General features: G+C 45.8%; 1 protein-coding gene across 3 annotated transcripts; it reads left to right on the top strand.

Annotated features, from left to right (window-relative positions):
* The first annotated feature begins 2,814 nt into the window (after window positions 1-2,814).
* On the top strand, window positions 2,815-13,932 carry PPIL6 (peptidylprolyl isomerase like 6). Of its 3 annotated transcripts, XM_074896147.1 has the most exons (8): window positions 2,824-3,951; window positions 5,208-5,303; window positions 5,748-5,936; window positions 6,820-6,882; window positions 7,052-7,199; window positions 8,963-9,019; window positions 12,133-12,268; window positions 13,712-13,932. In XM_074896147.1, the coding sequence occupies exons 1-8, from the start codon at window positions 3,877-3,879 to the stop codon at window positions 13,821-13,823; spliced, it is 876 nt and encodes a 291-aa protein (XP_074752248.1). In that variant the 5' UTR covers window positions 2,824-3,876; the 3' UTR covers window positions 13,824-13,932. The 3 variants fall into 3 exon arrangements, with proteins under 3 accessions (XP_074752250.1, XP_074752248.1, XP_074752249.1); XM_074896149.1 differs by lacking the exon at window positions 12,133-12,268 and having other exon boundaries at window positions 2,815-3,951; XM_074896148.1 differs by lacking the exon at window positions 5,208-5,303.
* Window positions 13,933-14,924: the final 992 nt, after the last annotated feature.

Raw genomic sequence — 14,924 nt, 5'->3', positions numbered from 1 at the left:
TGTAATCCTACCTAATTCAATGTATCTTTGGAACAGCAGGACACAGAGCTTTGCTTTAGTTAGCAGCTTCTCTGCTAACTGTCCTGCAAGGTTTTTTTAACAACCCTAATTGTAGCCCACTGTCTGTGTGTTCCCGAAGGGGACCAATTCTCAGATGTGTTCACAGGTCTTCCCTTTAAACCACTGGATCCTCCTTGCCCTCGAAGGCAGCATGCCTTGTGGCTATTACAGCAGTCACCTGGAGAACTTCAGGTTGTTGTAGACAGCCCCATTAGTGTATCACTATCTTCAAAATCAGGTTATCCCTTTGGCTTTGTTTTACATTTCTTGATAAAGTGATGTCGGTTTCTACCTTCCACCTGGAACACTAAGTTTATGGAGTCTTCCTTCTGAAGCTGAATCTGTCCTTCGTTCCCCAGGGGCAGGAAGACATTTTTCAAAGTCTCCTGTGTTGTTTGCTTTGACTGCTGGGCAATCTTAACAGCTGCATGGGATCTGTCAGAAAGGACTTGTGGCAGCCCAGGGACCTGGAGTGAAACAGCAGTGATGTCCCTCCCCCTAGTCATCACAGCACACTGTTGTGGTTCAGCAGCTTCAGCAGATAAGCTGTGCAATGTTTCCTCTCCAGGTATTTGCTGTGAAGTTATTTGGCATTTGCGTCTTCAACAAGCACAGCATTATTTATTATGCAGCTTTCAGCAGGGTGATGCTGTTGTCATTTGACTCGCCCTTCACCAAAATATCACTGAGTGACCCCCATCAGCTCTCCTGCCAGAGTACCTTCACAGGGGGGCTCTCTCTCAAATGTTGGGTTTATTTAATTAATCCAATCTGCCTTTCTGTTCTCTTTCTCAGTCTCTTTCCAATGCTATCTTGAACTGAAAGGAACTGAAATAGATGCAGCAGGTGGAGAGGTTTGGAGAGAGGAAACCTGACAGTTCCACAGAAGCAAAACTCTTGTCAGGGCACGTGTGCACATTTAAAATGCTTAACGTTTCCAAGAACGTTAGCTTCAGTATCATTGCTTAAATATACTATACAACTTCTTGTACTTCCCATAGTTTTCTTCATGGTGATCGTTGCTCTCCCCAAACCAGATGCAGCATGGCACATCTGCTTGCTGCAGCTGGCGGAGCACAGTGGTACCAGCAAACTGCCGTCTGACTCAACACCAGCAAAACATTTTTAGTTATCTAAGAAATATGAGTAAGCTTGCAGAACAACCTCATATTGTCATAAACAGGTAGCAAAAAGAGGCTGAAATGAATAATAACCAGTTTAAGATTTTGATATATATAATTTTCATAATTGGCAACCTGTTGAATAGATTTTAATATACCTGAATTACAAAGTCATGTAAAAAGAAGGGGAGAAATAAAAGCCAGAATGGATAAAGACAGCAAGTAATTGGTGTCTCTTGGCTTGATCTCTTTTTTAAAAAAAGGCCATCACAAATTTGCAGAAAACAGTCCTGTACAGCTAGTGATATTAGTGACTTGTTGGCTGATAACATTAAGCTTGTTTGGCTAATAGTTGCTTTTCTTCTGGATTTTGACTATAAGTTGGCTATTAGCAGCATATTTATAGTTAATTTGCTTTCTTGCCCACAAGGACAGTGAGAAATTCATGCCTAGAAATTATCAGTTAAAAAAAAGCTTTTTTTTTTTTTTTCTTTAAGAAAAAGGTATAACAGGACCCATATGTATGTGCAGAATTAAATTTCAGGAACAGAATTTGTGTGTAAATTTAAGCACACTTAGGAAATGCACATATCAATCCCTTTTTTGGAAAATAATATGCAGTGGATTGCTCTGGCTTTAATACTTGTGTTTTGTAGTACAAAAAGGAGGAAAGAGGCATTTCAAAAGGCTGGATAAACTTTAGCTGTATTATTAATCTGTATCAAGGTAAAAATATGGATGTGGAGAAAAAATAGGTAGCAAATTATTTTCTGAAGCATTACTGATTTTATATTTGACTCTGGGTATGCTGCTTCTCTTCTTGACTTTACATAAGGCTGCTACAGACTTTTTTGGCTATAGCAGAAGCCATATGGTCTGGCTACTAAAATTAGGTTTGGCTTGTCACAGCCTGCAGAGGCTCCAGTGGTCGTTGTGCCGGCCCTCAGGAGGAGGAAGGAGAGGGTTTTCCTTCACATCCTTCGGCCACAGCCTACAAAGTGTGGCTGCAGTTGCACGTGCTGCTTGCTGCGGTTGGCTACTGTCACGCCTCAACTTGTCTGCTGCCGCCCAGTACCTGTGCGTAAATTCAAGTCTGCCTTCTCTACGATAGGATTTTAATATGTCCCCTGGTCCAAACTGTTTCATCTCCCCCAGTTTTCTGCATTTTTTGCAGCAGGACAACGTCATAACATAAAACACCTTATGTTCAGGTCCTCCAGGCAAGGGAGCAGCTGTGGTAGCTGAACCCTCAGGATCTGATCTTCTTCACAGTCTTTGATACTCTGAGGATGGAGCTCTTCAAATCCAACATTGCCGCAGATCCCAACAAAATAGTTACAAGTGGTGCCCTAATGAATGGCTGTAAGAAAATATCACTGAGCCACACACATGGACCAGAGAAACTTCAGGGCTACATGGGGAGCCCTTTCCCAGCCTGTGATTTCTTTCTCAATCTGATTTTTTGGGGTTTTTTTACAGGCAGGGGTAGTTCAGAAACATCTACCTAAGAGCCTATAGGCTTTTTGGTTCTCACTCTGTGCTTATGTAGATTTATCCCTTGATAAAGCCATTGGGATATACAATTGAAAAAAAAAGCACACATTGTCATTAAGGTGAGAAATTAATACAATTTTTATTGTATTTAACATAGGTTTGTTCTGCAGAATATACTCTTTTACAGCAAAATCACAACAGTCTCATCTGCAATAGGACTTTGACATGCTAAAGATTTGTTTTCTGTGGGGATCTGACAATTGTTGCATTGATCCATGATGTCATGAAAAGTTCCCCAAATTTTTGACATGACACACAATTCAGTTTTGTCACTTCTAACACCGGTGTCTCCTAAAATTCACCTTGCTCAGAGATGAAAAGTGACCTGGCCCAGCCCTGCTGACAGAAGCCTGCACCGAGCCTACAGCTGTCCCACAAATCCGTTCCTGCATGTGCTGCCCTAGCCGAAAGGGTGCAAAGCTGCCGTGGTGGCACAAAGCTTTGGGGTGGGAGCTGTGGCCCCTCTGGAACCGCTCCATCCACACGCTGTGCCACTCTGCGCGCACTGCTGGCCAGAATGATGTCACAGCAGCGCCCAGCGAATACAGCTGTGGGTAGGAGTTTCAGCATCAAAAGGAGATGCACACTTTACTCAGGGTGTAATTAAGCTGTAAATCACTGTGGCGGGATAATGTGGATGCTGGATTTTTACATTTGTCTGAAAAGCAAAGAAGTTCACATGAAAAAGAGACACCAAGGGGAATTAAACACAAAGATACCAGGAAATGAGCAGAGGCTCACCAGAGGCTGGGAGAGTAACGAGGAAGCACTGCTGTCATGTTTGCTTATTCTTACCACTTTTTGCTGGGCATCTGCAGTATTAGCCACCATTAGCAACAGGATCTTCATCCTTTCTTTTAAATGATCCTGTACTGATATGTTCCATCATGAGCTCTGTAAAGAGCTGGCTTCAGTCCTCTGCCACACGCCTTCTGTGTAACCTTGTTTTCCTTTCTTCGGGGGAAAAGAGAAATAGGAGTGTTTCCCACCCTCCGACAGGGCTGAAACCTGCTTACGTTAGACCTGGGAAGAGCTCAGAGATGCAGGGAGGCGGGTGTGCATGCGTGTGTGTGTTGGTGCCTGGCGTTGCCATGGAGCCGGGCTCTGTTGACAGACTCAGACTGGTGGTGTCCAGGGCATCATGGGCCCGAGGCGGGTGACGGTGGTGGGGCTGCTCCGGGACCCGGCTTTCCTCGTGGCCAAGTACACAGCAGAGGTAACCTCTGGGCTTCAACCCCGGTGCTGGGTTGGGAGTGGTGCGGGCTGGGAGTAAATAAGACTAGTGACGGCTCTTGGGAAGAAAATATTCCAAATTTCAGGTTTCTGCTCTTTTTTGGCACTGCCAGGCACAGGCATTGGGCTCATGGCTCAGCACTGGTCAGGGCAGGGGGTCTCCATTGCAGCATCTTCACCTCCTTGTTCCTACACCTCCAAGAAATTGTACAGCTGCACAGTGATCTATAAGATGTCATGCTCATCGCAGCTCTGCCCGACTTGCTTGGCAGCTTATGGCAAGTCCCTTAATACAGCTCTGTAAGTGCAGAGGAAAGAGCAAAAAGCTGCAAACCTCCGGGGGTTTCACAGACTTTTCACAAGAAGCTCGGCTGTGCAGCAGATACATGGCATGCAGCCCACCGTGGGGTGCACAAGGCTGACCTTTATGCCCTCCCTGGCTGGAAGAGTTTATCTCCCAGGCTTGTTCCCCAGCATTATTTACAGCTGATGAAGCTCAGCCATCTATCAGCAGACCTAAGGACAAGCCAAGCCAATAGCTGTAGGGGGTGTTTGCCTCTTGGCTTTTTTCCTTTTTTTTTTTCCAGACACCATGTGAATGATAGCAACAGGGACTGTGAGCTGAAGAGAAAGTTCTATTAATAAAAAGAAAGAATATTCTTTTTAAGGCCACTGGCACTGGCTTTAAGCCTCAGCTTGTGGCACCTGTGTGCCACAGCCCATGTGGAAATGAGGCTAAATCCATGGACAGGAATGTCCCATATCTCAATAGCCGTGTGCTCCTGATGCACTGCTACAAGGGACTGGAAATGTTCACCTTGCAGCCTTCACCAAGCTGCTCTCTTGTCCTGAGGCCTTGGGCCCACTCTGCTGGGACTGTGGCTCCCTATGCTTGCAAAAATGCAGTTGATGGTGCTCAGCAATGTCTTTGAATATCTCACTGCTAACATCCACCTCCCAAGGCAAGGATGGGCGGAGGGAGTACCAGTATAATTGAATAATGTTTGTGAAGCAGACCTTCACAGAAAAACAAGGCACCCACTATCTCCACAAACAGGGATTTAGATCTGCAAGTGTTGGGAGTTACGCCAGAGGCATGAGGGGTGCAGAGCAATAACTGGATTAGAACGTGGCTTAGGTTGTAGTTCATGAGGGAAATACACGGTGTGATAGGATAAGGTGTGGGAGGGTATTAAATTCCTTGTAAGAAATTTTTTTTTTCTTACCTTGAAAATATAGGCTCTGAAGCTGAAGTTTCCAAGCAAGTTTGCAGATCCTGAAATACAGCCTTTAGTAGAATTTGCATGGCTTGAATATTTACAGGAGAAAAAGAAGGTAACTCTTGTGTCCTCAGGTTGTTTTGGACATGAGTCCTCTCCCCGGGGCTGAAGCCTCTCCCAGCTCAGTGCCATTCGCAGATTTTGGAAGTGAGTTTGTCCACCCCAATTTATTTAATGTTCTCAGAGATCCATGAGGCAGGATGGGGCTCTCCAGGTGCTTTTCCTGTTTAGTCAGAGCTGCCCCCAAAGTGACACCCAGGTGACTCTTGTCACAATAATGTCCCATAGCAGCAGGATCCAGACCTTCAGGGCACGTAACTATGTGCAGTGTGAGCACACCTCACCAAGAGCTGCGGTTCAGTCTCTTCCAGTTGGTGGGTTTTGTGGTTTTAAAAGTAGGAAAGTCATAAAAATATCACCTGTGGTGGATTATTGCTGATTGCTTCTTCATTAAATGTGTAAATAATCCTGGAGGCTTCGTTTTCCCTCTGAAATGCAGGAACTGAGAGGTGAGGTATGGGCATACGCCTCCTCAGTGATGTGCTTCGTTGATGGCCAGCTGCTGGGGGATGAGAAGGACCTGCTCAAGTGGTCCTACCGTGAGTGGGACTATCGCAACTTCAAGCCCAAGGCACTTTACCAAGCAATTGCTGAGGATTTTTACATCAAATATCTGAAAAACAGCCAGGCAAGCAGCACTGTTTTACACAAAGAGTACAAGGTCTGTAAGGGGCTGGAGAGGTTGTCCAATGAAAGGGCAGGTACCACAAGGAGTATGGAGAGGGAGCACAGCGGTGGCAGTTTCTTGGTTTCTGCCCCATGATGGCAGGGCAGGAGCTGGGGCTGGAGTGGCTGGTGGGGAGCATCCCCTGCCAAGGAGGAGGACAGTAGAGCCTCTGCACCTATGGCAGCCAGGAAGGGACGAAGGGACAAACGCTAGCCCAGATGCCTGGCACGTATTAACTGCTTCAGAGCTGAACAAACAAAAGCGCATTGTTGACTGTGCTGCGACTGTGCTGCTCCAAAATCCCAAACTGCCCAGCCCTTGGGTACCAAAATTATTTTGGGTACCAAAAGCCCAAACCTCTCCTTTTCCAGCTGCAACCCCCTGAAATGCCGTGGTGTCGTGAGGTGCGATGCTGCCGGCACTGACACAGTGTTGAGAGCAGAGAAAAATGTCATATCAAAACAAATACCAGTTTGGCTGGGAAGAGTGAGACACGTCCATTTTGGTGGGGTGGCTGGTATTTCTGCAGATTCATTTATTCCTGCCTGTATTGTACAGGTTGCAATAGGCATGTAAATAAATGCAAGATGAAGAAGTGGGCCCTGCCCAGTAGTTCGCTTTAACACACTGTTAGGATTATTTCTGACTACAGTGAAGTGAAACATCCTTTACTTTTTTGTTTATTTAAACAAAATAGTAGGAATATTGTTGTGCATTGGCAATCCTGTGGCCATTTTCTGAGACAATTTGCACTGGGCAGCTGGACCCTGGCCTGTGTTAGGAAGCAAGTGCTGCACACAGAGCTGGCTTTTCCCTCACTGCATTGTTTTTCTGCTTTAAACAGCACGTGTTTGTGTACCTGGAGATAGCCATCGAGGAACAGCCCATCGGGAGACTCCTGTTTGAGGTACATCACAGAGGAGAAAAGCAAAAGCGAGGAACAAGCAACACCCAGTGCAGTGGTTTCACCTGCCAAAGGAGGGGGGACAGAAATCTGGCCAGTGGACATCAGCTAGGAAATTCAGACATTGTCAGCTACGAATTTCTCACATGTTTTTCTCTTCTCACTTTTGCAGCTCTTTTCAGATGCCTGTCCCAGGACCTGTGAGAATTTCCGTGCCCTGTGTGTCGGAGGAGCAAAGTCTCTCTGCGACGGCCGAGAGCTCACCTACAAAAACTCCCTTTTCCACCGGCTAGTGAAAAATGGGTGGATCCAAGGAGGAGGTGCGTTTCCAGGTGTCCTGAGTAAATCCAAGTTACAGCAGAAGTGCGGGTGGGATGATCTGCATGAATAACAGCCTTCAGCAACAGAGATGTAGCTGCACTGCATGACAAAGCTAACCTCCGTGGGGTGGGACAAGCTCATAATTTTATATATATATATATATATATATATATATATAAAACAGAAAACATTTTCTCTTTTAACCATCTCACTTTGTAAACATATGAGAAGTTTGGATAATTTGTTCTTTTGATTATCCAAGACCTTTTCAGAAGAATTTAGGAAACTAATTGAAAACATTAACTCTCTTTCATGAAGTTCTTTGGTAAGTAATTAGGAAACTAATTGGAAATATAAAAACTCTAAGAACATTCGTAGGTAAATATATTACTTGTTTAATGGAGAGATAATTTAGAGGCATTTTGCCAAGTGTCAGAGCCCTTCCAAAGGTTCTGGTGAATTGTCTGAATGCCAGCGGTATGCCTGGAGTTTGGCACTGACAAGAAAGGCACCATGAATGATGGGTCACGCAGCTTGCCCAATGTGACCAGGGAAGTCAAGATAGTCAGGTGTATCAGAAGGCATTTCCTTCATTACTCCCTTTTGGTCTATCATCCATCTTACCTATCTATATTTCTTACCTGCATTTGCCTTGCCTACTTCAAATGTGAGTGCTTAAATCCATGTTGAGTTTATAATTTGAAGATATACCTCCTAATTTCCATAAATAACTATGGAGTCCATAAAGGCAATCTGAAACTACAAGCTTGCTACAGAAATTTCTCTCTTATCAAATCTCTCTTCTTAGACGAGTTAGTGGTCCTAACTTACCATAATACCACAGCTGCATTTTCATCCTTCATTATTCTAACCCTACTCCCCTGGCAGACATCCTTCTCCAGGGCACCCCTTCCTTGGCTGGGTGCTGCCACTGCAGGAGCTCTCCCAGGAGGGGAGATGCTGTGTCCTCACTTGAGCTACCAGCTTCAGAGGGGCAGCAATTAAACTAGATCTCCGTAGAGAGAGACTGTCTCTTGAAATGAAAGCAGAGGTCTTCCCAAAGCTCTGTTAAAATTTTGGTAGTAAAACAGTGATGGCTGCTATTTTTCCCCCAGGCTGATGCACAACCCACATCCCTGACCTCACAGAATCGTCTAGGTTGGAAAGGACCTTGAAGATCATCCAGTCCAACCATTAACCTAGCACTGACAGTTCCCAACTACACCAGATCCCTCAGCACTATGTCGACCCGACTCTTAAACACCTCCAGGGATGGGGACTCCACCACTGCCCTGGGCAGCCCATTCCAACACCTAACAACCCATTCTGTAAAGAAATACTTCCTTATATCCAGTATAAACCTTCCCTGGTGGAACTTGAGGCCATTACCCCTTGTCCTATCGCTTGTTACTTGGTTAAAGAGACTCATCCCCAGCTCTCTGCAACCTCCTTTCAGGTAGCTGTAGAGGGCGATGAGGTCTCCCCTCAGCCTCCTCTTCTCCAGACTAAACACCCCCAGTTCCCTCAGCCGCTCCTCGTACGACCTGTGCTCCAGACCCTGCACCAGCTTTGTTACCCTTCTTTGGACACGCTCCTAATTCAATGTCCTTTTGTAGTGAGGGGCCCAAAATAGAGAGCCCAAAGCTTGTGGCACCTGTGTGCCACAAAGGCCCAAAGACCTCGGCTGAGCTGCTCACTGACAACCCCCAATAACACCTGTGATAAACCTGGTCTCTGATGGTTACTTTTGTCTACCTTGCAGACATCATAACTGGAAAGGGAGACACCGGAGAGTCAATTTACGGTCCCACCTTTGAAGGTATGTTTCTGCACAAACTTGCTATCTTACTGCACAAATGGTGAATTTCCACAAAAATCAAGTTGTTGACCTGATCTTATTCACAGAATAACCTGGGAATTTCCTTTCATCTCCCTAAAGCAAAAGGGTTTGCTTTTCAGTCAGAATTATCTGCTTCTATTAGCATGAGCAGACTGTTTTAGTGAGGATACTCTTTGATCTGTAACCTTGGACCCTTCCTCTGATGTCCCCTGCCCAAGGCTCAGCTCCACCAGCCCCTTCTCCCTGTCTAAACGAGGGCTGATGGTCACCCACTGCCTACTTCAAACTGCAAATACTCACCTTTGTGGACAGGAACTCAGAAATGCAGAAGTGGATTAGCTACAGATCTCCAGGCACAGACACCACTTGTTTAAATGCATTCAAAGCAATGGAAGTAAGTCAGCGTTAACTCTAGATTTCCTGGGTCTCAGGCAGATTTTCAGGCTTGGGCACACCACAGGCATCACTGGCTACATGATTCTGCGGATCTAAGGGGAGTTTAACAAAAAATGTTCCCCCATACTGGTATAAAGTAATAAAATGTAAAGGAAAAAGAACATTATAACTTGCAATATTTAAGAAAAACAACCCATATAATTGTCATAGACATTTGGGATCTCCTGTTTAGATTAAATGCTACCCATAAAGATGTTTTATGACAGTTAAAGCGCTTTTGAAACTGATTTATGATCCCTTCTATAAAAGCATTCCCACTGCCAATGGCACAAACGAGGTGACATTTGAGCAGGCTGGGCAGCAGCCAACAGTGAGATCAGAAACACCAAGTGTAGCTGAAAACTTTCTTTCCCAAGATGCTGAAGAATCCGTTTGCGAGGAGAAGCCACTCTCATCTCAAGGTCCCGGGATGGATGGAGCAAAACCCATCCAGAAGCAGGTCACCAGCCTGCTCTGTCCGGCTGGGTCACAGTGCTGGTGGGCAGGAAAGCTGCTGGGAGTGAAAGCCCGTTGTGAGGGATCTAAGGCAGTAAATGCTGTGGGCTGCCTGGAGTGGGCAGGAAGGGGCAAAAGTCACTTCTTTGACGCTGGAGTTCCTGAAATAGCAGCAAGCCTAGACTCTTGGGACACACACATCTCAGAAAAAACATAAGCTGGTATTGGAAAAAAAAGTTAAATTGTTTGCAAGGCAGATGTCACCAAGGATTTAAAAGTTTGTGAATCCTACACCCTTTGAACTTTCTGTTTGGATAGAAATCGTCTGCAGAGGAAAACGAGTTTGAGCATGCATAGGCCCCTGTGCATACAGGAGAGCTAGGCCCCACGTGCACTGCCTGGGCTGTGGCACAAAGCCCCAGCCCAGTGTGCAGCATGTTGCTCCTGGCTCCATCCTCCCCCTCCAAGCAAAGCTTGTGCTTTCCCTGAGCTACCCAAGAAAGAAGCTGCCATGTCACGTGCGAAGGTGACAATGCATCAAAAATCGCTTAAGTAATTATAAGGTGGATTTAATTTGGAATCTGTCAACCTTGAAAGTGTCCCTGGAAGAGTTTTATTACCCATATTGCACATACTCCATGTGTTGATATATTAAAGGAGAGGATTGGTAATTTTTCCCTCCCCCTTTTAAATTAAAAGTTGCTTTTCATCTTTGAGAAAGGTGTTCCCTTGGGTATGCCTTTATATTTTAAGGCTTAGATTGCTTTCCCAGTACTTCCCGCAAAACTATTTTACACTGAGAGCAGAGGACAAATATCTGTGATATCTGAAAAGGGTGAGAGATGCCTCTGTCAGACAGTAATGTTCTGGGAGACTCCGCACTTGGCACACGTCCGGGCACTGCAATGCTTACTGAAATTAATGGGACGCAACTGCATTTTACTGTAATGAGTTGAAAGGACTGAGGCAATTACAGAGAATCACTCGGACTGAAGCGCCATGTCATAAGACAAAGCATCCTACTCCAAAATTAGTCTGCTGAAGTAATTTTGCAATCCGCAAAGCAGCGGTCAGGGAACAACTGTTCAGTTAAAATTTAATTACCATTTTTATGAATCAGTTTCTGAGAAGGGCACTCAAACAGGGTAAACCGAATTTTTTTAAAAAAAATAATCAGACAACAATAAAATCTGAATATTTCTACAGTTTCCTCCAAGCTTGTTGAGAGCTCAATGGGGCTCTTGACTGCTCAGTATGATCAGGTGAGAGACGGGTGACAGGGAGGTCTGGATCAGTGGACACCTCGTAGCTGGGCTCCTCTCTACAGAGAAGGAATCAAGTCCTTGCCATCATCCCCCAAGCCCAAGCACACCTAATGCCTACCCTTCCCCAGTCATCCCTCTTGAGAGCTGTTTCTTCTCTCCCTCACCAGTCAATCCTCAGCCAGCATAAAGGATCTTCTTCACCTACTTGCAGCTCTCGCTCCCATCGCCTGCCTCCTTTCCTCTTCCCAGAACAAAGCTTCCACTCTGGGAACATCCTGACCTCCTTAACTAAATATCTGCTCTCCGTTTATTCAGCTCATTTTATTTGGTTAAAGAAGTTTTCTGCTCGCCCTCCCATGCAAGTTGCCAAGCACTGGGAGCAGCCAGGCATCCCACCCCAACCAGGCACATCCTGCCCTCACAGCCCTGTCTGTGCTCACGGGGGATCTTGTCCTCTTCACCACAGGCAGCAGGATGAGGGGAGGCAGAGTGGAGGCTGCGCTTGGAGCATCTGCTCTGCCTCCTGCCTTCCTCATCCATACAGTGGGAATAGTCCCACAGAGCTGTAGGGAAATGCCGTGCTAAGTGCCTGAGCAATTCCAGCAAGAAGCATTACAGACCGACAATGGGGAGCCAGAGGCATTTTTGCTGTGGCTCTGACATTCAGAAATACCTGGAGTGCTTTTTCATGGATATTTTTAATTAGTTTCTTTACTGGCTTAAGCACTAGGCAGTAGCAGGAAGCTCTTTCTAGGAAGGACATTGATTCAAACCAGACTTGGCTCGCATGAAACTCGATGAGACCTTTGGGGAAAAAGGAGAAGGGAAAGGGAGAGCAGGGAAGAAGGGGAGCTTGCAGGAATTGACAAAAGGGAGCTGTACAGTGAATAGCTGCCAATACAACTGCCGCCTTTCATCCCCCAACTCTTTCCCTAGATGAAAGCTTCTCCGTCCGTCACAAGGGAAGAGGGGTCCTTGGGATGGCGAACAAGGGCCGCCACAGCAATGGCTCACAGTTCTACATCACCCTCCAGCCAGCTCCCTACCTGGACAAAAAATACGTGGCTTTTGGGTAGGTAGACCCAAGCTTGCCACCACTGCGCTGCGCGGGAGGTCGCCCTGGCCCCGCAGGCCATTGCTGTCTGGGAGGAAGCATCCATGAAATCCCTATGGCAGCTGCAACGCGGATGCCTCTGACCAGGGGGAGGATGGTTAAGTCAGATTTGAATACCTAATGACACCCATCCCTCCCTTTCTCTGCCCTGGCCTGGCATGTTCAAGCTGGAAAACCCTATCGGAAAGCTTCCAGGGCCTCTCCAGGATGGTGGCTGCAAATTCACACCTGTGTAGCTCGATGTCAGCTGAAGGAGGGCCCTGACAGACAGGGCAGTGTTGAGCAAAGCCTCTGGGCTCTGCTCTGCCCTCATGAGCTGAAAAATTATTTTAGCAAGCACGTGCTGGGAGTTTGTTCTTAGTAGGTTAATGTATAGGGCTGTCTCTGTTAAGATTTTTAGATTTTCAGGAATGCAATAAGGAAGATTATTGCTCTTAGCAGTTTCCTTGATGTAAGAGAGCAAAATATATGTATTACCACAGAGAGAGGAATTCACAGTGCAGTCTCCATGTAACCACATCATGGAAAAAGACAGCGTTTTTAAAGGAAATTAAAAGCATAACTGTCTCACAGAGAACAAACCGAAAGCGATTGCTGGTTGGATACATTTATAAGCAGCGGCATTCACCTCAAGTTTCTGCCTTGCCACCAGCTCTGTGTAATCTGAAAGGTGCGGGATCCATGATTTTATAGCCAGGTCCTCTTAAATCTGAGTAGAAATTTAACCCTGAGGGGGCAAAAATTAGCCACGGCATATGACGAGGACAGACAGACACTTTACAGCCCTGCACTGGCTCCGTCCTTCCGATGTCCCTGCTTGGGCGAGGGCTGCCTGCAGTGTCCTCCCCGCCTGGTACCACTGTGCAGGGTGGGATGGGCAGGGTGGGATGGGATACGCTCCCAAGCTTCCCAGAGCACTGCTGGCATCCACCGCCATGCCGGCGCCTGCAAGAGGCACTGCTCGTGCTCCCACAGTGTGGGAACCGGACAGGCTGAAAATCATAAAGACTGCAAAATCTTGGACCGTTTTCAGGATTCAGATTGGTGCTGTGAAGGAAAGAAATGAAAGGTATTTGTCAGGGAGTCACTTCTAATACTGTCACTTCTGACAGTCATTTGTAGCTGGGGCACATGGTACAATGCTTATTTCTCTAAATAAATGTAGTTGCATAAAGCCATAGTATTTTCACCTCTCCTAAAATGCCAACTAGAGGCTACTTAATCAAGAACTGATGGCATTTGCAAATCCACTGTGAAGAACAACTGTTTAAAGAGCAGAGTGGGTGCAGCCTGTCAGTGGAAAACCAGTGCCTGGGTTTGTTATGGCCCCATACAAGCTGGAGGCTGACGAGTTGTCTGTGGACAGAGATAGATCATATGTGCACTTTCTCCCTCCCACAGGCAACTCATCGAGGGCACAGAGGTCCTACAGAGACTGGAAGCTGTACCTACATATAGTGAAAGGCCTACAGTAGCCTGCAAGATTATTAACTGTGGGACTTTTGTGCCGTGATTGCCAGCTGGTTTTCCTGCCTGCTGTAAGGTAGAGCACCATTTTCCACTCAGCTTTTTACAGATCTTTATGGCCTTCACTTAAGGCAAAAATAAAAGCACTTCTTGCACGTGTGAATGGCTTGGAAACATTCTTTTGGCTTAAAAAAGGTTCATTAGATGTTGAAAAGCACCTTTACAGGAATATAGAAAAAGACTTGTGAATGTATCTCAGTGCCAGTCTACAGTTTATGGGAAATGGTGTTAATATAGTGACAAACAGATATGGTATAATGCATATATGGCTAAAGCACAGGTGGACAGATGGATACACACCTGTAGGGATAAAGCTAACTGTTCCTGGCTAAATTCTGCTTCTGCCACAACCTCCACAGCACAATTGCCCTGCCAGGTTTGCTCCATATAGCTCAGATACCAGACATAATCTGCATATGGTAACTCAGACATCTCAGAGAAATGGAGGAAAAAATATGTCTGCAGGACTGCGGTCTCTCTGAATGCCAGATCCTGCACTGACTTCTATAAACTAAAAGTAACGCCCTTGAAATCAGGTTGGGCTGCATCAGGCTAAAACTAGGATGTGCTAGAGCAGTCATAAGCTTTAAGTAATTATTTTTTGACAGATGGTCTCAAATAACAAAAACGTGACTGTTGCCACTAAAACAGAGAAAAATATTGCTCATAAAATTACTGGAAAACAGGAAATTTTAAGTTTACGTGTGGATGCAAATATATAATATACAATGATTGCGAAGACAGTGATTTCTTATGTCCAAGATCTCGCTGATGTACAGTGCAGAGCTTGGGCATGGATGGCTTCAGCAGAGGATGGCAGGTAAGCATTAAAAGAAGAGAAGATGTGTGGAAGATCAAAATGCAGCCTGGAAAGAGAGGCTGTAACCAAGTGCATTGGAAGTTCAAAGGAAAGAGTATTCATTCATTGGGCCTGGATCCAGATACAAGGCTAAACCAGCCCTGCTGTGCCAGGGCTACGTGGACACCGTCAGCTGCAGCTCTCTCGTCTTTATTTTCAGTGCTGCAAAGAGCCCTGTGCTGAGCGACCTTTGCTCCTTGGCTCACCGATTGAGCCACTAAACCCCAC

This window comes from Athene noctua, chromosome 1, assembly GCF_965140245.1.
Source record: "Athene noctua chromosome 1, bAthNoc1.hap1.1, whole genome shotgun sequence".
Lineage (NCBI taxonomy): Eukaryota > Metazoa > Chordata > Aves > Strigiformes > Strigidae > Athene > Athene noctua.
Note: the sequence above shows the minus strand (reverse complement) of the source record. Positions and strands in the feature narration are given on the sequence as shown.